Source organism: Geospiza fortis, unplaced genomic scaffold (assembly GCF_000277835.1).
Source record: "Geospiza fortis unplaced genomic scaffold, GeoFor_1.0 scaffold217, whole genome shotgun sequence".
Lineage (NCBI taxonomy): Eukaryota > Metazoa > Chordata > Aves > Passeriformes > Thraupidae > Geospiza > Geospiza fortis.
In genome coordinates, this window is record NW_005054392.1 from 1,594,166 (window position 1) to 1,617,208 (window position 23,043).

At 41.9% G+C, this 23,043-nt stretch overlaps 1 protein-coding gene across 3 annotated transcripts; it reads left to right on the plus strand.

The window, feature by feature from the left end:
• Window positions 1–1,323: 1,323 nt before the first annotated feature.
• Window positions 1,324–12,859, plus strand: ALDH8A1 (aldehyde dehydrogenase 8 family member A1). 3 transcript variants are annotated; one of them, XM_005425654.2, is made up of 7 exons: window positions 1,324–1,524; window positions 5,561–5,708; window positions 6,083–6,238; window positions 7,958–8,107; window positions 8,695–8,951; window positions 9,747–9,908; window positions 11,286–12,859. In XM_005425654.2, exons 1-7 carry the CDS (start codon window positions 1,387–1,389, stop codon window positions 11,736–11,738), a joined length of 1,464 nt encoding a protein of 487 aa, XP_005425711.1. In that variant the 5' UTR covers window positions 1,324–1,386; the 3' UTR covers window positions 11,739–12,859. The 3 variants fall into 3 exon arrangements, with proteins under 3 accessions (XP_005425711.1, XP_005425712.1, XP_005425713.1); XM_005425655.2 differs by lacking the exon at window positions 9,747–9,908; XM_005425656.2 differs by lacking the exon at window positions 7,958–8,107.
• Window positions 12,860–23,043: the final 10,184 nt, after the last annotated feature.

A 23,043-nucleotide genomic window follows, 5' to 3' on the forward strand; every position in this document is an offset into this window, starting at 1 on the left:
CTTCAGTTCTAAGACTTACATAAATTCCTTACTGTTTATGGACAAGGAAGTGTAATACAGGGTGAACCTCTGATAACTCTTCTCACACATGTTTGCATTTAAATTTTGAGGCTCACTTTTCTGTGATGACTGAAAAGCTACTGCATGCTTTCCCAGTTTGCAGCTTGGGAGAAGCAGAGGTATTACATAATCCAGTTTCAACGTGACTGCACTACCTTTCAACACAGATTTGAACTTTGCCCAGAGGTGCCACTTGGTTGAAGCATAAATGATCTGTTGTTGTAAAATAGAATCATATCACCTTTCTTCAATCAAAATAGGATTGCATGTTGATCCATGTGAAACTTGATGGCTTGCCAGTTTTCTAGGATGGAAAACCTTCCTAAACTCCTGACTGAGATATTCACAGCCTCCTGGTGAGACCACACTGCTCTCTAGGTGTTTTGTTTTGAATATCTCTGGAGAACAAGGAGGTGGCATGCAATCTTAAAGCAATTTGATAGTCCTCAGCATTGTCTTGGAGAAAATGTCTTTTACACAGCTCTTACTGGGCAGTTTAGGTTCTTGGGAAGTTAATTATTAAAAAATGGAGAAACTAATTATATGTAAAAGGCTTCTCTGTAGTAAGGTGGCTTGCACTGGAATATCTATGGAAGGGAAAGCATGACAGCCAGTGTCTTGCTTTTTTTGGGAGAAAAAACCTAATGAATTTCTGACAACATATAAGAGTGTACCAGGTAGGATTGTGCTTCTCAACTGTTTGAATTGAGAGGTCACTCAGCTGTTTGTATTGTTTGATGTTTGCTGATATTGGTGGAAAAGAGTTTCTTAGTGCTTAAAATCTTTTGGTTTGATAGGTGCATTGGTTTTGGGAATACAAGGAAAAGTATTGATAGAACAGTGAACATGAGCTGCAGACATGCTGGTCTTAAGTGTCTTTTGTCTGCTGACACCTGGAAGCAGGTTCCTGGCCAGTTGTTTGAGTGTTGAATTATTTTGTTTAGTTGTTGCAAAATGTCTTCAAACTGTAACTTCAAAAACTGACGCAGGTAGAAATTCCCCTGCCAAACCATTCTTTTTCTCTCTTTTTTTCAGTCCTTCATTTCCTACAGATGAGAAAAGCTGGTTTCCAGCAACTGTGCTGTTCTTCCCTCCTTGCTTCAACTCCTAGAAAAGAACCAAGTGTCACAGTAATACTAATTTCTTCCCCTTTGCTCTTTCCTACTGTTGTTGCCAGGGTTTGTTCCCACTTGTAAACAAGTGGTGCAAGGAGGACGGAGAGATGGAGGGGGAGGAGTTCGGACTCACTGTGCAAATACATACAGACATACTAATCTAAATTGATGCCTCGTTGAAAAAAATCACAGGTGAAGCAAGCAGCCAACAATGGCTCACTCAAAGGCTCTCTTAGTACTGGAAAACTTCATAGGTGGCAAATTTGTTCCTTGTTCCTCTTACATAGACTCCTATAATCCGTCCACCGGAGATGTCTATTGCAGGGTTCCAGACAGTGGCAAAGAAGAGGTGAGTACTATCCACATGGACAACAAAGTGAAAAATGTTAAATGCATGTAACAATAACCTTTTGAGTGAGAGAGACTGGAGGTGAGAGAACAGAAAAATGATGACTTCAATGCTTAAACAAGTAAATTCTTGATTATATTGTAGTATTGCGTAGTCCACTGCTGCAGCAGCAAATGCTGTCATTTTTTTACATTTTGCTATTAGAAAATTATGGTCTGGATTCTCAGCTGGTGTGAATCAACAAAGGTTCAGTAACTTGCATGGAGCTCCTTCAGCTCACATGGTGGGAAATGCCTTGTGCATAAGTTCACAATAACACCCAGACAGACTGTAAATATAAACAATCTGTGAGAACAGTGTTTATTGATCTCTTCTGTAAATAAATTTAGAGGCACCATATGCAACTGTGTTCTCCCTTAGTGTCTTGGTGATTTGCAGTTTTCATTTTAAATGGTTTTTGGCTTGCTGTCTCTTCTCTGAAAATAGTAAAAAGCTTTCAGACCTCTCTGGTTTTGATATTAGCAGTTGCATGTTCAGTGCCTGTGATGAGTGTGTTTCCTTATACCCAGTCCTCTGCATCCATAGGGTTTCCTGGTCTTGTGCTCTCTACAGGGGGGAATGTTTCCCGGAACATTGTACGTATTCAAGTGTGGATGGGCAGTGATGTTCATCAGGGGAGCTGCAGTTTCATTGATGCTGCTTTATAGGGGACCTACAAGTCTGTGTCCAAAATAGTGTTTCAGACTTACTGCAGAGGAAATTGACTGGACAAGCTTGGATAGCACAGAGGGCTTGTCCACTATATTGTCAAATATGGACAGCATTTTGAAAATGTTTTTTAAAACAGACTACTGCAGTGTTTAGCTGTTCCCTTTGCTTGCATTTCAGCCTTATTGACAGCCTCTCTCAGCAGAAACCTTTGCACTGTAATTTCAACTGGGTAAATATTTGTTAGATGCTGGTGACCAAGGGTTAAAGAATAACAGGTTGGGTTTGTTGGAATATGTCTGTGTAAGTTCATTCCATTCCTAATTATGCCTGAAAAGCTTGCTCTTTGATGTGCAGGTGCAAATCTTCCTGTCCATTCATTTGCAAAATCATTAAAACCAGAGAGATCCGAGAATGCCAGAGGCTGCTGGTCACTCTTGAGATACAGTTCAGGCATCCTGAGAGCAATGCTTTTCTCTTTCAGCTTTCTGAGTCAATTTTTGTGTGTAGCAATGAGAACCCAGTTTAAAGACCTGTAAATTTGGTGAGTGCTTTAGTCCTGCCTTTAGATAACTGTACAAGAAGGTTGTGCTCTGCAGAGCTGGCATCCACTGGGGACTGATGGAATATGCTGAAGAAAATGCAATCACATACTACTTGAGGTTATCTAGAGATACCAAGTAAGCATCTAGACCAGAGTTCAGCAAAGGACTCAGGGTGCTGGTTTCTGGCAAGGCTCAGTGTCCAGTTGCATATTATCTTGTTACATTTTTCTGGGAAGTCAGGTGAAACAAGGGGAGACAGTGAGTTTGTTGCTGACCCTGGAGTTTTAACACCAGCTCAGCTGCTGTGGCCATTTTAGCCAGTTTCTGCCAAAACCACTGAATGTATGTTTTTCTAGAGATTAGTTTGCTCCCCAGCTAGATATCTTAAATTCTACATAGCAGTACCACAGCAAGACTAGCAGGTGCCCTGTATATCCAAAAGACAGGCTGATGAGGACTAATTAGTGCTGGCAAATATCTACTTTAAAAACACTTCTCTTTAAAGAACCTGGCTCCTGCACATCATCCCTTGCAAAAGCAAACATTTTGTCCTGAGGGCAGTTCAGCATGGGGTATTTTGATAGGAACCTTTTATGATGGGTCTGAATTGTGCGTTGTTTCTGTGTGTCTGTCTCATGCAGAAGAGGAAAGCAGAAGGAAGTGTTTCAGACACAGGAGTTCATAGTTGAATTCTTATGCATGTTTTCTTTGTGGCTTTGCTTTCCTTGCTGGTTTTTGCTAGTCAAACTAAGTAACTGTTTAACCTTTGTATGCTTAGTTCTTCTCTACAAATCTCTCTCCTTTTTTCCTCTTATATTTTCTTAGATGAATCTACTGCCACTTAATTCCTTCCTTTGGTAGTTTTCTCTTCTGCTGTTTGTGAAAAGGCAATATTTTTGTCCTTCTTCCAAACCCACTGAAGGGTTAAAAATGCAGACAGTATTGACTATCTCCTCTCCTGGCAGCGCCTGGTGGAAAAGGCCACAGAGGAGAGGACAGATGAGCAGCACAGGATGGGAGGGTGGAAGAAAAAGTTAATTAGTGAAGGTGCTGTGGTCTCACGGAGGGTGAGCATTTTCAGGCTAGCATGGCATCTGCACTGGACTCATTCAGGAAGCTGCAGTTCCCCTTTCCCGGGCCTAGTTTGGTCCTGCTTCAGCTATTCAGTGGCTGACAGCCTGCTGCTATGGGCACTTGAGCAGGAGGTTGTTGAACTACAGTTGAAAGAAAAGAGTCTAGGTTTCTGAGCTTGGCCAGTGATCCATGTGACCCTCTGCACGTTGGTTTATTTCCCACCTTGCCCCCTGTACTGGTGGTGTTCTGGCTTTCAAACTCTGGGTGTTATTTTTACAGGGCCCATAAATTCTGGTGTGTGTGGGAGGGGGAAGGAGAAGGGGTTGATAGATTTTATTTTTTTGCTTGCTTGAACTCTTCTGCCCTCATTAGTGAAAAGTCTTTGGAGTAGCTGTAAATTATTTTGTGATGGTTTTTATAAGACCTGTGACAATCTGAAGGAACAAACTGAAAACTCCGTTTTGTGGAATTGGTGGAAAGGAGCCTTCAGTGACTTCATGGGAACTAGCAATATGGCAATATTCAGAGAGGTCATAATGTTCTGATCAATATTACATCAGCATCCTCCTAGTTATTGATTTTGGCAGATTTCCAAAACTGAAGAAATTGTATGAGCAAAATTTTAGCAACTCAGCTAAGACAGCTTTGACTAAACCACCACTTTGATGCATATATTAGATATTGGGAGTATGGCATAAGTGTTACACGGGAAACAAAAGCTGGGAAATAGGGCAGTTAATTAAAATATGGAAGGATATTGATGACCATCTTTAGTTAGTGTGAGATTGGTAAACATGAAGAAGGAACTGCTTATAAATCAACAGATGAATGATGCAGGTAACTTCCATTTAAGAGTCCAGAGGAAATGATTGATGGGACAGAAAGCCTTCTGCTGAATTTTAATCCTTTGAAGATGAGTCTGCTTCAGAGAAGTGCTGGTAATCTGCCACTGTTCAGAAATGTCAGGCTGAAGGACCGTGCAGCAGTCATGTACATCTCAAGCAAAATACTGATAGGAGTGGTGTGTATCTGTATAAATGCACATAATGATTCTTATCTGTAGGCTTTGTTAGGTGTCTGGTAAGAGAACTGACTAAACTCCCAGAGTTGAAAAAGGAACTTTTTTTTTCTGTGAGGGCATTAATGACTTTCTAGCTGTGATCAGGTAAGATAAAATTTTCCTCTGAGTGACCATTCCCTAAATATATTCTTAGTCCTTGCTTGAACCAAATGGTAGAAATCAAGAGGGCGCAGAGCATCCAGCCCCTTACTTTCATCGTTGCCTGCTGTAGCTGAAATCTTGTGTTGCAGGGGTTGTGCATGTTTAGACTGAAGCTGCATTTGCTCTGGGGAGATTCTTGCTCTTTCCTCCATGAGAAAAAAGATTCTTTTTGTTTTGGCCAGTGGCACCTGCTGGTGACAGTTGACCATTCCAGCATTTCTTCCAGGTCTGGAGGGTGGCCCACAATTTGCTGTAATTTGGAGAAAAACAAGAATTCCAGTGGAAGTTTCTTTTCTAGATATTCTGTTTCAGTAACACGAGTTATGGGGTAGTGACTTGATAACAATGGAGAAACTCTAAGGAATTGTCATCTGCACAGACATGTGGCCTGGATTATTAGTCTCTGAAATATGAATTTATCTGCTGAGTGTTTAATATTTTCTTAAGCCTCTTATTAGCATTCACCATCCCTCTTTTGCTTTTTTAGGTGGAAGCTGCTGTCAAAGCTGCTAAAGATGCCTTCCCAATTTGGTCCTCAAAAAGTCCATTGGAAAGATCTCAGATCCTGAACAAATTGGCAGACCTGATTGAACATGACCTGGAAGAGTTTGCACAAGCAGAATCAAAGGATCAGGGTAAGAACTGGAACTGTTGATTTCAAATAAGTGTGCTTTGCTGAATATTGAAATGGAGGGTTTGGATGAATTTTTTTTTTATGGTATGAACTGTTGGGGCAAATTGGAGTAGATGTGCATGAACCTTGAGGTTTTGGATTTGGGATTTCTGGGTGATTCTTGCTTTTCGGAATTACCGACTTTAACTTCAGTTATCAGGTATTTGGAATTACTCGAGGGGAGTGTTGTCATTGACTACGTTTGTACTGTGCTGGTGATTACTCGGGCACAGGACAAAAGACATTTCCCAAAAGACATACAAATCAACTTTGAGAGCAGACTATAAAGCAGTGCTTCTGTCCATGATGACAGTAGCATGTTTGGTTTTGTTTCAGGAAAAACGATTACGTTTGCCAGAACAGTGGACATCCCTCGGGCTGTGCACAACTTCCGATTCTTCGCCTCTTCCATCCTTCATCACGTCACAGAGTGCAGTGAAATGCCAGCCATGGGCTGTGTGCACTACACCTCGAGGGCACCTGTGGGAGTTGGTATGATGATCCTCATGTGCTGAAAAGCTTGGCAGAATGTCTGCCTCCGTAGGGGCTCATCAAAGAGTTTTTTGAAAGCATTTATTATCTCTGAGTCATGTGTTAAACGTGGGCTTGTCTGCTAAAGCATCAGCAACTCTGTGTAAAATCAGTTATGTGATTTCATGACAAAAAAAAGAAACAAAGACTGCATACCTAAAAAGCTTCATCTACTGCTCTCACCTTCACAGTTTCTCTTGAGTTTTGTCCGTGTGTGTCTGTGGGTGAGCATTACAGCTGTGGGCCAGTGCAGTGTGCAGAGCACTGAGCTCCTGCTCCAGCAGGGAGACTGGGATCCCCCTCTCCTTTGGGAAAGCTGTAGTAGTTGGTGACCCGAGTGCACATGGGTGAAGAAACCACTCCAGCTGGGGAATTGCTGAACTCAGCCACTAGATGCTGCTGCTGCTTCAGAAAATAGAGTGATTGTCCTGAGCTGACAAGTAACAGTGTTGTAATGATTTCATTATTAGGTTATGTTATACATATAGTACAAATAACATGAAATATTTGTGAGTTCTCCACATTTACACTTGAAATACTTAAAAGGTAAAATTGGCTAACTTAGAGACCTTGTTAAAACTTTTCTTGAGCAGTGGAGAACATGACTTTTTCTGGTAAAATTATTCTCATAAGGAAAAGTCCTTCACTCAGTCTGCTCCATCAAACAGAAAGAAAGCCTGTGGCTTTTATAAGGAGTCACATGTGACAATTGCAGATTTTTTTCATAATTTTCTATTAATGTGTAAAGTGAAAATGTTCCTAAAGGCAATTACTGAAAATAATTCTGGTCATTCAGCAATTCATGGGAACAACAGTTTATATAGTGATAAATGTTGGCATTCATAAATTAGACTAAAATTTCTCTGGAAAATGTGTACTGTATGTTATACAGAGTTTGTTTAATATTAAAATTGAAAAATAAAAAACAGCTTTAAAGAACAAGAGAAAGCAGGAATATGATCTGAGCTGGCACATTCAGCCTGGAGAAGAGAAGAGAAAGCTCTTGGGAGACCTGCAAGAAAGCTTAAAAGAGAGGGACTTTTTACAAGGACGTGTAGTTATAGGGCAAGGGGTAATGGCTTCAAACTGAATGAATGTAGGTTTAGATGTTAGGAAGAAATTCTTTATTGTGAGGCTGATGAGGCCCTAGTACAGGATGCCTGAAGAAATGGACAATGGCCCAACTCTGGCAGTGTTCAAGGCCAGGTTGGATGCAGCTTTGAGCAACATGGCTTAGTGGAAGATGTCCCTGGGGGGTTGGAACCAGATGATCTTTAAGGACCCTCTCAACCCAAACCATTCTATAATTACTTTCACTTGCTCTTTGCTAACACAAAGTATTACCACAGACAAGTTACTGCAAATTATTGTTACGGCTAACCTTGCATTAATGTTCCTGTAAAACACTAAAAACCTTCTTGACAATATAAGATTAATATAAGCAGCAAAACTTATTCAGAGAGTTCAGCTGATCACTTTTAGAATCATTTGCACAGGTCTTTTAAGAAATTATCTCCCTGTCAGAAATGATGCAAATTTATTGTACATATTGTCTGGAAATAAAAGCCATGGCCAAATTCCTTCATAGATCTGAATTGGTATGTATAATTCTTGAGGTCAGAGAAATGAGTTTTGTATCCCAGCAGACTGACCTCCTGTCTTTGTGGTTTCGTTTTGTAGCTGGTTTAATCAGTCCTTGGAATTTGCCACTGTATTTATTGACTTGGAAAATAGCTCCTGCCATTGCATGTGGAAATACTGTGGTTGCCAAGCCAAGTGAGATGACATCTGTCACAGCCTGGATGATGTGCAAACTCTTGGAGAAAGCAGGTAAGTCCTGTAGCATGCTAAGGAACAGGAATAGAACAGAAGTGCTTGTCTGTGCACCAGGTTTTTTTAGTTGCAGAAATCAGAAGGTATTTAAAGGCTCTGGGAAAGAGCTGCTGTAGCTGAATGTTGCACTAGAGAACAAAAGGCTTTGTCCTCATACTATCCTGTCTCCCCAGTCCAGCTGTTGCTCATTTTTTTCCACTATCTTCTGATGAAAATTTTGCCCCTCCTGCACTCAATTTACAGATGTCCTAAGTCTGTGGTGTAAGCAAAGGAGCCATGAGAGAATAAAGGAGTGAGAATCAGCTCTTGGTGAACTCTTTACTTATTAGTGTCACTCTGTCACAGCTGTATTTGGTGCACTATTAATTAAAACTACGAGAACAATTGCTTGTTCCCTGAATGACTGTACACTGCATCTCTGGTGATCCACGTCAGACAAGCTGGATTAGTGGTTCTGCTTTTATCATTTAATCCATGACCCACAGAGCTGTCTGACATTGTGCATTTCAGCTACTACTGAAGCTAAGGGTTAGTGTTTTTGTACCCTCGAGCGTACAATGACCGTGTGCCTTTGTTCCCATCAGGGGTGCCTCCTGGGGTGGTGAATGTCGTGTTTGGGACAGGGGCCAGGGCAGGAGAGGCCCTGGTGTGCCACCCCGACGTGCCCCTGATCTCCTTCACGGGCAGCACGCGGACGGCGCAGCGGATCACGGAGAGAAGCGCTCCGCACTGCAAGCGGCTCTCGCTGGAGCTGGGAGGCAAAAACCCTGCCATCATCTTCGACGATGCCGACTTGAGCCAGTGCATCCCCACCACCGTCAGGTCCAGCTTTGCCAACCAGGTGCCTCCCGCCCCTGTAACACATAAATCCCGTTGGCAGCAGGAGGGGTGCTTGTCTGGAGGGTTTGTGTGCATGCTGCACCTGCCTTTGGATCTGAATCTCAAATTGTCAAGGTCTATTTGAAGATCGTGTTGGGAGAAAATCCTAACTAGAAAAATATGAAAAGGGTTTCATTATTCCACAAGGAAGGACACAGAGTAATAAAAGGCTCTTCTTTGTGCTCTCCATCAGAAGATAACAAGGTGCTATTACCTCTCAAAGTACATACATTTCTTATCTCTCAGGGAAGCAGCTGCTTTAAGTTCCACTGCATAAGAAAGCGGGAAGCTTGTTCATTTGTTAGAATTAAATTAGGGGACTTCCCCCAAAATTCTACGAGCATTATTCTTCCCTCATCACCACCCTCAGGAGAGAGCACCAAAGGCAGGAAATTATCTGAACAAATGTTAGAAAAATAGCTTGGTATCAGAGAGAGATTATCAGGAAATGGAGAGGGATCATTCAGAGTTGGAAATCATGTTTTCTATAAAAAATGTTGGAGAAGAAAACATGTAATTTATAAAATAAAATTTACATATGGTAGTGATTGTATGATACTGATACAGTCTTGCCTTTTCCTTCTTTTTTTTTAATCTGGAAAAAAATCCCATTTTGCAGTGCTGGTTAATGTAGTTTGCACTCCCAAGGTTGCAGGGACACAAGTGAACTGGGTTGTAATTCCTAATACCTGTCAATAGTGCAATGTAATATGAACCAATATTGTTGATTTCTAGTTTGTTTCTTTCTTTTTGATAGGGTGAGATCTGTCTCTGCACCTCCAGGATCTTTGTTCAGAGGGGAATATACAGTGAGTTTTTGAAGAGGTTTGTGGCAGAGGCCAAGAAGTGGAAGACTGGGAATCCCTCAGATCCTACAATCGATGTGGGAGCACTAATAAGTAAAGAGCATCTAGAAAAGGTGATGCTACATGGAGTTTATGTGATTTCATCTCATCTTTTAGAGCGCTAAAAGGTAGTTTCAGGACTATGTGGGAAAGGATCTTGGCATCTCCAAGATCAGCTCTGAGGGATGGTAACTCAAAGCCATTATAAAGTATCTTTTTAATGAGGTTTCTGTTGCCTGTGGCTTGGGATCATGTGATTACTCTGAAAAAAATCAAACTCCCTGGGGAAAATAATTTAAAATGGCAAAAGAATATTTCCTCCTGTTTGAATGGGATAATTACGATGTCTTCTAAGTCCTGAATTTAATCTCACAAATTGTAGAGTTCAACAACATTTTCTTGGATTTTAATAGTGCATTTGCTAATAAGTTAGTTAACAAGGTAAAAATTTTATTTTTATATCACTCTGGCAAATTCTGGCTTGTACAGAACAGTTTCCTAGAACTGTTTGCAGTAATTTGTTATGGTCTGTGTGTGGAGAGCAGCTGAGATGGTGCACAGTTAGACACAGTCTGCTTTAGTGGCTATATGAAATGAAAGGTGTCAGAGTTCAGGGAGAGAAGATACTTATATCCCAGAACTCTCTGACACAAGAAGCAGACCAAAAAACCACAGGGAGAGAGCCAGACCTTTGATATGCTTCCCTGATGCCTCATAAGGTTCTCCAGGTTCTCTTGTTCTGAAGTAGAGTGGTAGCAACACCCACTTCCTGAGGTCCTTAGTCTGTAGCACCACAGAGAACTTCCAAGTTTTACCTACCAAGGTGCTTAAAAGAAGAAAAAGATAAGAAAGTCCTGTGGTATCTCTGTGGCCTTTCTGTAAGGAGGGAAACCAGGCAATGATTGCAGCAGATCAACAGTACATCCTGTGTGTTCAAGGTGCAAGCTTATGGTAGCAGCAGCCACGGAAACATCTTTAATCATTTATTGATGAGATTTTCTATAGCATTCATGGCTTCATCATCCTAGTGGCATGTAAGCATTCAAAAGCCTTGCCTTGAGGCAGGAAAATACTACTGATTCCTTGGAGTAAATGAGTGAACGATGGCATGAGATATATGGCAAACTGCTCATGGGAGAAGGGAGGGAGGCTCTGGAACCACTTGTATTTTCACCAAGGGTCCTACCATTTTGACAATACTTAGTGGGAAGGGCCAGCAGTGTTGTCTTCTAGGCTAGTAAGTGTTAGGAAAGAGAAAACAATTGCTTTTTTCAGCAAGAAAAACACAGCTTTGCATGCAAGGAAGCATAACAACAAAATTGAGGGAATGCTGCCCTCTATTGTAAGAGGGCAGCATGTTCCAGCTGGAGTTGTTCAAGGGCTCCTGCTGATATGTGAACCCTTGGGATTTGGTGTCCTTTAGCAATGATGTTTTTCTGCTGCTTCCCCAGGTAAGGACCTATGTGAAGAAAGCCCAGGCTGAAGGAGCCAGAGTCCTCTGTGGAGAGGGAGTAGATCCTTTGGCCCTCCCACCTGGCAACCAGAAAGGCTATTTCATGTTGCCCACAGTTATTGCTGAAGTCAAAGATGAATCTTGTTGCATGCAAGAAGAGATCTTTGGTCCTGTGACGTGTGTGGTAGCATTTGATACAGAAGAGGAGGTGATCAGAAGAGCCAATGGTGTGAAGTACGGCTTGGCAGCCACGGTGTGGTCTGGCAACGTGGGGCGCGTTCACAGGGTGGCACACAGGCTGCAGTCTGGACTGGTGTGGACCAACTGCTGGCTTGTGAGAGACCTGAACTTGCCATTTGGTGGGATGAAAGCCTCAGGCATAGGCAGGGAGGGAGCAAAGGATTCCTACGAGTTCTTCACTGAGGTCAAAACCATCACAATAAAGCACTGACCTATGTCAATGGAAGTATTTTAGAGTGAAATAAATGACAGCAATTTGAGTTGCCAAAAATGGCTCCTTGGAATACATGCTGCTATTGTGGCCATTCCTTTCTTGAGCTTCGGTCAAGTAATATCAATGACAGCTGAAAATGATCATCCCAAATGCTGTTAAAGTCAGTTTTTCATGTTGGATGAGAAGGCCAGTGTGGATTCCACAATCAACCCATCCCAAGCCAGATGACTGGTCTGTCTTACAGATCCTAAATATTTTTTATATTTTTGATATTCCTGTCTCAAAAATCTGTCCCTTTAAGGCAAATTGGAGAAAGAGTATATGACAGTTTCTCTGGTTTGTGAATTACCTTGAGGGACAAAGTAGCAAGCATGTGGTGAGACTGATATTGTAAAGGGGAATCAGCTCATTTTCACTCTAAACATTGGGGTCCATACATCTAGCCATATTGCATTTCACTGATATCAGACAAGGATTGATACTACACTACACTGAAAGCCTGAGGAACCATCTTCAACATACTAAATGGTTTTAAACTGTGGGGTCATGACATTCTCTTTATATTCATGGAGACAATAAATGTTTTAATTATAACCTTCTTTATGGTAGGGAGCTGAATCATCCTGATACCTGTTCTCTGACTGTTTTGAAATTAAAGCCTTTTGTCACTTCAAGACCTCAGTGTTGGTGGCTTTTACATCCCTGCACAAAAATATTTGGCTGCATCACACACAGTGTAACTCTTCATTAATAAGACTTAGAATTTACTCCTGAGAGAAAGAACTGTTGGAAATGTTTACCACCAAAATATAAAACCAATTCCAACTCTTCCTCATTTGTTTGCAGAGATTTTTAAATCAGGTATACCAGAAACTTGTTTGCTTTCAACAAAAAGAGAGACTTGGATACATCTCCATATCTCTGGATGCCACCTGGTTGCAGGGCAGCCCTAGCAGCCAGGTTGGAACTCTGGGCATTTGACAGATTTGGTACAAGAACCCCCAGCTGAAGGCATGTTAAGGAAATATGTAAAAATTATAGGCTTGTTGAATTGATGTATTCTGAAGAAGCATAAACATTTTATTTTGAAAATGTCTAGGTCTATTCAAGACCATGTGGTGGCAGCAGAACACCTGCTTTGGTGTTTTTAATTCCCAGTCACTCAGCTGGGAGGGGAATAAACATCTATATCAGTGAATGTTTCATTCTGCCAATTTCTTTTCTATTTACACATCCTGTTTGGAAGAGCACAAGAACCAAAAGCTGTGGAACAGTTCATTAGTTGGGGGGTGACGGGGGCACGTGCAGAGCAGACATTTTCAGCAACAGCAGATGGGATATTGCACCATTAGTAGAAATGGATTAATACCTTCCCCCATCTGGATCTGGTCTAGGATCAGGTTTAATGAGATGAATTTGCTTTCAGGGGTTGATTTTATCTTTGCATTAAATGTGATGGGAGATTTCCAGAGGTATTTCACATGCTGCAGACAAAGGTCTGTGTGTCATCTACGTGATTCTGGCCCAGGACATCAGAGGTGGAGTAATGGGTGGGGTGGGGCCAGAGCTCTGCAGGGCCCCTAGGTGTGGGGTATGGAGGTGGTGGCCCTCTGTCGAACATGGCCATGAAGAGTTCTCAGAGGTGAACTTCTGGGAGGCCCCATTCCATCACCCCTGTGTCCAGCACCTCAGAGAGGTAAAGGAAGTCTGCTGGTGCTAATGATGCTGCTGACTTTTGGGCAGGAGGGAGAGACCATGTGAAGATACAAAATATTGTCCCTTTCTGCGTTTTCCATCTCTAATGGGTGGACTCCTTCCTTCTATGGTTAATGTGCAGTTCAAGTACCTTGGCCATTCTGCTATTTCTTGCCCTTTTGGATTACTATACATTTGCACAGGTACAGATGTGAGGGTGTTACCCAGTGGGGACCTTTCCTGCCGGCAGTAATGGGTAATTGTTGCCTTTCCCATGCTTACCTCCAGCCTCAGGTCCTAGCCCCAAAGGGAGCTGCTGGTGCTTGTGGCAGTGAAGCAGGTGCCGTGGCACAGGTTACCTGCTTGTACCAGGAGCTCTCTGTGGGTATATATTTTCCTATATACCAAGAGGTATGAGCTTTCCCATGTTTTTTATTCAGACAGACTTCCAGTGTAGCAACATGTATGGATAACTCTCATCTTACAGATGAAGCAGTCCAAGGACCTCTTCCTACAGCTGATGAAGGTGTCTATTACAGCTGCTTTGTTTCTGAGTTTTCTGCTCTCACTCTAAGTGGACAGCGAAGAGGATATCCTGGAGAATGAGGCAGGCTGATCCAAGTTTTGAGGCTGATGGCTCTTGCAGAGCTCTTCAGGCTACGCGTTCAGGAATTTTCCAACACGGCAGTAAAGCTTTTTTTTTTAACTGTCCTGGCTTGAGCATGAAATCATGTGCCCATTGTGAGGATTTGTTTAATTACTGTTATGTAAATCTCGAAGAGTTGCTCAATCTGTTAATTCTTACTGATAGAGTGAGTACAGTTCAGTTTAACACTAAAAGATTATCTCACTGGTGTGAGATGATTATTTTACATGGGGAGGTATTAATATATTTGCCATCCTTTACAGCTCTCGATTAGCATAGGATTATTTCTGTTCTATTTCAGATCTTTTCTCAGCCTATTTATGTCTGTACCCAGTTATTGTATAATGCCTGAAAGCAGCTTTGCTTAGGGAGACTCTGCATGTAGTTTGGAGAGGGGACACATCAGCTGTAATGTCTATATTCAAATCAAGTTATGTCCGTGTTCCCACAGTGTTTGTAACTTAGGCAAAGAAAGACATTTGTAAAACTCTCAGAGATGAAAACAGACTTGACTTTTTGGGTCAGAGAAAGTTTCATGTGTAACTTAAATGTGCAGAACAAGAATGTAAACCAGTCTAGTAAGCTAGACTAGTTTTAAAACCCAAGCTTTGAATTTCTGAACTTCAGAAAGCTATACCTTAAGATTCAACTTCACAGGTAGAGTCAGATACTTAAGACTTTCCTCTTATGAACAACAACAAATAATGGAAAAGGGGGAGGGGGAAAGACAGTGGGATTGTGAGGGAACAGTGAAGAGTTTCTTTCCAGGCTTGTCTTCAGGGCTTAGGTTTAAGTTTTTGCTCAGACCTGAAGCTTGAGCTCCACACCTGTCTCAGCTCTAGAAAGAATACTGGCTGAAGTGTCCAAGTACTTGTCCTCAAACTTCTTATTAAATTAGAGGATTTTCTGTGTCGTGAGAGAGTGAAAAATGAAAATGGAATGAAATTTTCATAGTCTTAGAGTAAGACTAGGGTCTCACTTTCCACCCTAGATGGTAATTAAATATTCTATAGAAAGCTAAATATAATGAATAAAGGAAACCAACAACAGTTGCAGGAAATTCTGGGACATTTTCTTCATTGAATTCTGTTCCCCTCCTTTCCAAGCATTTGTTTTTGCACTTGGAGGGTGATGTTTGTACTTAAGGGACAACAATGCACAAGGGTTTTTTTCTAGAATATATCAAACCTCTGTTGGTAACAGTTGTAATTTAGGTGAAGATTGGGGTATAATGAGAAAAAGAGGGAAACCCTGCAATATTAAACAGAATGCATCTTAATGCAGCTGAAGGCTGGTTATGCAGCCAGAAACTATGTGTATGGTGCTGTCTCCTGAAAAGGAGCAGTTGAAATGGATTTGGAGATTATGAGGGAAAGTGCAATCAGTGTGAGAATATCAGTTCAGCCAAAGCAGCCCAACAGTGTAGAACTCAGACTGAGCTCTGCCACATCATTGTAATTAACAGGAGAGCCAGCATGATGCTGGAGAGAATAAGCAGAACTGTGCTAAATCTGCGAATAATCTTTACCTTTGTATATAATATTACTGTCATGTTGTGCATCTATTTCTGTTCTCTTTAACAGAGAGATTTGGAGGGAGGAAAATGACTCCAAATTCTGAAAAGAAGTTCTTCTAATGTGGGACTTGGGTGATGTGTTACAAAACCTTTTGGCTTCACAAACACCTGTTTTACCAAGACAACTGGGTTGTGTGTGTGTGTGTGTGTGTGTATGTGTGTTCATATGCAAGGAAGAAATTGCAGGGGCCAGTGATGAGTCTAGAGGGGCAGATGCACACTCCTGGGCTTCTATGTTGAAGAGCAAGTTTTGTCTAGTAAAACACAGGAGGTGGTGGAGCACACCTGACTGGTGTGTTCTCTGGCGGGTGATGAGTTAACCACGTCACAGCCTGCCTTGTGGCATTTCTCTCTGGCGCCAGGTGTCCTTAATAGCATCCTAGAAAATGCTGATGCTCTCACAGAAGGGAGCTCAAGGGTCCTGGATGGGCAGTTGTTCAAGGTGGAAAGAGGAGGATGGAAATTGTGACCTGTTAGGTGGATCAGGCCAAGGTTTCTCACCTGGATGCTACCACTCTGTTTTTGTCCTGTGCTTTGGGAAGGCGTGCTGGACCTTGCAAGGAGTGCCTGGTCCAAGGAGCCCACTGGGACATGAGGAAGTGTCAGACATGCTGGGCTGCAGTGCAGGCTGAGGCAAAAGCACTTGCGCAGCTTCCCCATAGGCATGTGGGCCCTTTGTGCAGTTACATGAAAGATGAAATAAGAACATTTCTCTGTGTGTAAGAGCTTCTGTGGGGTACCCAGATATGATAATGATGGGGTTTGTAATATTACTCAAACCCACAAAAGGCTTCTTCCAGGGTATTGCTAATGAGAGCTATCTCCTGGTTTCAGAGAAATGGAAGTAATTACAGACTACTTATTGTGAAATGAGGACACACATTCATTCACAGGGCGCTAAACTTGTCCAATTAACTCTGAGCTCCTGAAATAATAATGAGAAGATTATGCTACCATTTTAGTAATTGGATTTTCTCTTCCTTTGGGAGCAGTGCCTATTAAAGTAGCAGTATATCCTTGGTTACAGAGAGATTTTATGTTTTTCTTCAAGTTTGGCTGACCCAACAAAAAAGTCAGGCAAAGTAACATTTTCTGCGGCTGTAATATGGCATTTTCAAAGGTTGACTTATTAAAAAAAAAGAAAAAAAGAAAAAAAAAGACATTTCCTAATGTTGCCTCAATTTTTTAAAACTGATTTGTTTATACTTACTTGGCTGCAGTGGATTGCCTGTGTTTCACTGATGAAAATGTGAGCTCTTGTACTCAGGATGAATGCCAAAATGTTTGTTGCTGGAAACAGCAGAATGTTTGTCTGGGATTCTCTTTGGGATTCTTGTGGTGAAATGTCCATGTTTTCACATGAGTACTTATTAGCTGAAAGTAGGTAATTTCAGTGCTGCTGAATGGCTGTATTTCAGTCACTGTTTTCCAAGGAGACACTGGAGCCAGTTTTCCAAGTAGAGGACATTGAGTAGGTTTGACAAGATAACCTTAGAAGTTTGATTAGGAAATTACCTCCTTCCCGTGCTGGTTTGCTTCCAGAACTACACTAAGCATTTTGAGGATGGACAGGCTACTTTTGTAACCCATAATTATATTCCTACAGTTAATCATTTTTTTCCCAAGTTGTCAGTTTTGCCTATTCAAATGGGTAGTGTGGAGAGGTTTTTTGGATGGTCAAATGCATCTCTGGCTTTTGTGGCTTTGAGTCATATGGGGCAGGGGTGAAAACCAAAATTCTACAACATCCACATGCACCAGAGTTTTTTGATGATTCAGAGAGAAATTCGCTGTTACAGCACTGTGAGATTCTTCTAATCAGTTGACCCCTGCGAGGAGCTTCAGGCTGCTGCTTCCTCTGTTAGTGATATGTTTTGAAACCTTTGCTTTGTGTTTAAAAAATAAGTATATGTATGTGCATGACTGTTTAGATATGCAGTTTCCACAGTGTGGTGCTTCAGTTAGAAGGGCAAGCTGAGGTATTGATCCAAGTGCTTCCAAAGAAACTCTCACTCTGGTCTGAGACCTTACTTCCCTTACTTCAGTTTCTTTCCATGAGCAGCCTGAAAGCAAACAAGTATTTTAGAGTCCTGAGCTCTCTATTGCACAACATAGTATGTATTTGTTTTACTTAACACCATCCACTCATCTAAATAATAAAACTACCTTATTTTGAGAACAAGGGTTCAGGGGAGGTCACATTCCTCTCAGCTGATACGAATCAATGTCTACCTTTGATAGTCAGCTGGTGGTTTGGTTCTGGTTTTGCTGTCATCCTGCCTAAGACTCACTTTTCCTCCCAGGGTCTGACTGATACCTCTTTTTTCCACAGTGGAATTAGAGCATTGTTTACCAAAGCAAATTGTGCTTCTTTGCCTGAGAGATGTAACTGTTCACCACTGGGGAGGAAAGTAATTCCTCCCATTATTCTTCCTGAGTTTTGGCTAAGTTATTGCAGTTCATGCAGTTTGGATGTAAGGATGATAGTATTCTGTCTAAGGACAAAATACAGCAAGAGGTACATTTCAGTTTGATTTTTAAATATGCTCATTCTTTCCTTCCTAATTAATATTTAGAAATGTGCTGCCATGTACTCAGATTCACTTGTTTTGCTACTACATATCACTTCTCACCAATATTAGTCAGTGATATGAATTATTTAATGGCATACTGTGTGACAAACAGCATTTTTAGCTGGGCTGTTATGTATTTGGACAGACACAGGAAAAAATTATTTTTTGAGGGAGCTGTCAGAAATCTGCTTTTTAAAACTGTGAGCCCTGAATGCTGAAGAAAATGTTGTAATGTTTCAGCCATATTGACTCCAATGTCCCATTTGGGTTACCTGTCAAAAATAGGTAGCAAAATCAGAGCTCTGACTGAGATACAGCTGAGAAACATCAGTTTCTAAGAAACCCCTCAGGCTCTAAGTAAAACTTAGATGAATAATCCTACAATTGGACAATTTCCCTGTTGTACACATTCTATGCAGCATTGATCTGCTTTTTATGAGGTTGGAAAAGATGGATTCTGGTTATCTGCTCTTAACACTTCCTTTGAAGGTCTTTCCACCATCAAAGCAGTATATGAACTTTAGTTAATTAACCTTCTTTGCACATTTTACATCTGGAAATGTGAACCATTTTTCTTCTTGCTGCTGAGGCTGTTTAAGGACAGACTATACTGTAATGCCTGCAAGACATTTCTTCAAAGTTAGTTGAGGGTAGTTTTTTCCCTTGTGCAGTCATGTTCTGAATGGTTTGACTAATCTCAGCAGAGAAGAAAGTTGCTTTGTACGGAACAGGCAGAATATTCCTGGCTGAAATTTTCTTGCTTATTCCTTTCTTTGGTACTAATATGATTTATGTTGTCTTCGGGCATCCTGGAAAACTAACTGCTGGAACTCCAGGAAAAAGGCGTCAGCTGGTGTGTGCTGTGGCTGCTGGGTGTCTGGTAGGGATGGGTTAGAGCAGAGCTGAGGTAGAAAGAGTGAAAGATTTCAGTGTGCATCACTGGGAGGTCAGACACTAATTCAGGAAGGCTGGTTAGTTCTGGTTTCACTGTAGATAAATATTGTAAATCAATTTATATACCTCTAAATTATAAAGATACTTAAAGTAACAGCAGATGTAAAGAAGCAGAATAAGTGAGGACTGGACTCGGATGAAGCTCAGAAAATAAAAAAAATTAAATAACTTTTATAGGGGGGTGTTGGCTTTTGTCTTTGAAATCATTCAAATCATGTAGAGAGAGAAAAAGCAACTGCTGACACTCATCTGTGCACAGGAAAATAATATATCTATGGCAATATTCTGAACAATACAAAATTTTCTTTTGGATTTCACTGCCATGAAATAATATAAGAGCTTAACTTATTTCAGTTTTAGGAAACAGCTGGCAAGGGCTGGAGTTGTACTCCATGTAATTGTCACTGGGATGCTGTCAGATTTTGAGTGCTCTTGAAAGAGCTCTGTTCCTTGAAGTTAAGTCAAGTAATTTTTATGATTAATTCACAGCATTCTCTCTTTCCACATGTGGCTACTTAGCTATCCTCTGAGTTAAATTTAAGAAATGTGAACACTCAAAGTAGTGATCGTGCATGGACTAAGCCCTGCATGATCAGAGCAGCAGGTGCATTAGGTGTGCCAAATCAGGGTTGTTTAGTTCTTAACTAAACTGGAAGTTTCCTGGGGTTTCACAAATGAAATTCATGTGAATTTTGGTTTGGTTTTATTCTATGTGGCCCTGAACAATTTATTGTGCTTTGAATAGATATGATTTGTGGTCCTGTAGTTCTCCAAGCAGAACACTTGGTATCTGAAACATCAGAATGGTAAGAACTCTTATTTCTCTGTAGGGGAGACTGATACATACTTTGTTTATGGAAAAATGTGAATGAGGAAAGTGCTCTCTAGTCCTAGGGAAGATGCTGAATGCAGCATTTTGTTCTTCCAACTTCAATGGATGCTTTTTTCCCATCAGGGACAGTTTTGCTCTGGATGGGTAAATGTGGGGGTGAGCTCAGACCAGCCCTGCAGAGCTGGGAGGAGTCAGCCCATTCTCAACTTGGCTTCTGGTCATCACAATAGGAAGTTTGGCCAAGCACAGCTCCAGCTCTTAACTTTCCACTTAGAGCAGCAATTCTCCCTGGAGTGGGATGGAACAACGGTAAAGAGACGGTCAGATTATGTGACCAAAGTATTGTTGAAAGGTGCCTGTATATCTCAGATCAGGGGCAGTCTTGTTTTCCCCCTGTCCCTGCAGAAGGTTAATACAGCTCATGGTCTCAGGCAGCAGTCATGCAGAGCGGCACTGCACCCTTTCCTCAGGATGCATCCCGTGCAGTCCAATCTTTGTAAAGACCATATCCTGAACTGAGAGGTGAGGGTCATGTTGCCACACCTGCAAATGAGAAACCTTTTCTTACAGTTCTTGTAAATGTCAAGACAAAGTGATGAGCCCTGGGCAAAGGTGAGGTGAATCTCCCCACCCTATCCATGGACCTTTTGGCACAGCATTGTGCATTGTGAAACCCTGGGTGATAAAAGGAGTGCTGCTATTTCTGTCCTTTGCCACTGCTGGCTCCTTGCTGCAGGTTCACAGTGATAAACTGGCTGTGAGCTGCTTCTGTGGAGTAGTTATGGTGGCAGCTGTGCTTTGTCCCTTGGTGGCAAGGCAGAGCTTGCCATGTGGGAATGAGGAGTGTCTGGGGCTGGTAACAGTGATTTGTGACACATCCCCACCTATTTGGGAGGATGAATATGGGCAGGGTCACACAGTCTTTCCTCAACATCCTCATTACCTTGAAATGACACTTTCCAAAGGGGCATTGCTCTTGCCCTGTGTAATTTAAAATGATGGCTCTGTGCCATTTTTAGGGTGGTGCATTTTCTACTGTAAAGTGTTTGCATTGTGGTTATTTAGAGTTGTTTCCTCCACGACCCCTAATTCTGAGAAAACCATAAGTAAAAATACATAGAAATGCTGGTCGAATTTACAGCCCGAGACCGACATTCACTCCTCCCCAAATGGAGGCAGACCAAGCAATGTCTTCTGCAGTAGTGCCTCAGGTCTGCCCTGCTGGGACTAAGAAAAATTCTGTGTGCCCAGAAACTACCAGCAAAGTTGCTGGCAGCCATATTAATGCCAAGGCTTGGATCAAACCCATTCACTTTGTGCTGCTCCTCAGAGAGGCACTGGGCAGCACAGGCTTTGAGCTACAGCACTAACTTGGATCAGGACTGCAGTGGTAGCCCTGCTAACAAAAAGTTCTGCAATTTATAGCTACTCTAGAGTCCCTGGAAACATTCAAGGCCAGGTTGAAAAGAGCTCTGAGCAACCTGATCTAATGCAGGTATTCCTGCTCGTGACAGGGAGGTTGGATTAGATGACCTTTAAAGGTCCTTTCCAGTCCAAACTGTTCTATGATTCTTTGATTCTGTTATCTGGGAAAGTGAATAAAATTATTGTTGCTGCGAGCAGAAAGAGGTGTGTGTGCACACTCACCACCCTCCTCTTTGTCCTGCACAGCAGGATTGCACCAGGGTCTTGTAGTTTTCCTTCTAATTATGAATCTGTTTTAACCCTTGAGTGATAGCATGTCTTTTGCTCGATACAGTGGTTAACTGCTGAGGGATGTGCATAAACATGTTTACTCTTCCATAAATCCCATTATCTGGCAATTCTTCACAGTAGCTCGGGCCTCATTTAATGCTGCTTTTGCTCCTATTAGAGGTCAGAGAGAGTGACTGAGCATGTAAAGAAACTTCCCAACAATTTTACAACCTGCTGTGGACCACCCTGAGAGCACAAGCCTGCCATTTGAGCCCTCTTTTCTTGTAAGGCAGCTGGAAAGCAGTAAAAATCCCAGTTCCTCCCCTTTAAGCCCATCACATATTTTGCTCTTCTGTCCCTGTACACCTCCAGTCACATGTCTGCAAGTTCTTGTGAAGCTGAGTAGACTGACAGAGCCAGCTTTGGATGGCCAAGGCAAGACATTGAGTGACTCCCATCGCAATTTCCCAGGCCTCTGCTTAGCCACCATACAGACTTGCCATCCTCCCTGCATTTAGCATCTGAATGTTCCTGGTTTCTCAATCCTTTCCCATGAGTGTCTAGAAGCATTATGACTCCTGCCTCATGCCAACCTCACTTGCAGCTGGCAGGGAGGGGGCATGGAAGTCCCCGATAAAGACTTATTTTTCATACATTCCCTAAAGGTAAACTGTGTCACAGCTGGAGAGCCGGGTACACAAAACTCCTGTTTTTTTGCTCTCAGGACAGTATGTCAAACTTATTTAATGAAACATAAAACCAGTTTTTAATAGAAATGCCTGTAGTTGGTGGAGTAATAACCCAGAATGGCTCTTCCCTGGAGCTGTTGGTCACACTCACCTTCTCTGGCCTAGTATCTTTACCCAGCACTATGGATTTTCTCTGGCATCTAAAAATTTTGAGTTATTATGTCTGGGTTGCATTGAGGTTGCGAGTTTTCACATGGCTCCTTGAATGTTTTTAAAAAGTTAAAGCTTTTTAGGGTTAACGCTTTTAAAGGGAGAAAATGGTGTCACCATGGAGGGAAAGGAAGGTCACATTTTTCCTATCACTCTGTATCTGATTGCCTGCTCTCTCCTTCCTCTGCCCTTGCCAGACTCTGAATAGGGAGCTCGGGGGTGTTTCCTGCAGGCCAGCTGTGGTATCGCTGCTGGAAAGGCTCAGCTACAAGGGAAGAGCACGGGCTGGATCAGAAGCGATGATGAGTTACTGGTGACTGATCTCAGCTGATGGGGGAAAAAATGACTCCTTGGTGAACTGGGCTTGTTCCCAAAAAAGGAAATCCATCACTTAGAGAAAGGGATTGATGGAATGCATCCAGCAGCTCTGCT

Coding starts and splice junctions, on each gene's coding strand:
- ALDH8A1 (XM_005425654.2), top strand. CDS start 1,387: ATGGCTCACTCAAAGGCTCTCTTAGTACTGGAAAACTTCATAGGTGGC. Junction 1,525..5,560: donor CAGACAGTGGCAAAGAAGAG/GTGAGTACTATC, acceptor TTGCTTTTTTAG/GTGGAAGCTGCTGTCAAAGC. Junction 9,909..11,285: donor GTAAAGAGCATCTAGAAAAG/GTGATGCTACAT, acceptor CTGCTTCCCCAG/GTAAGGACCTATGTGAAGAA.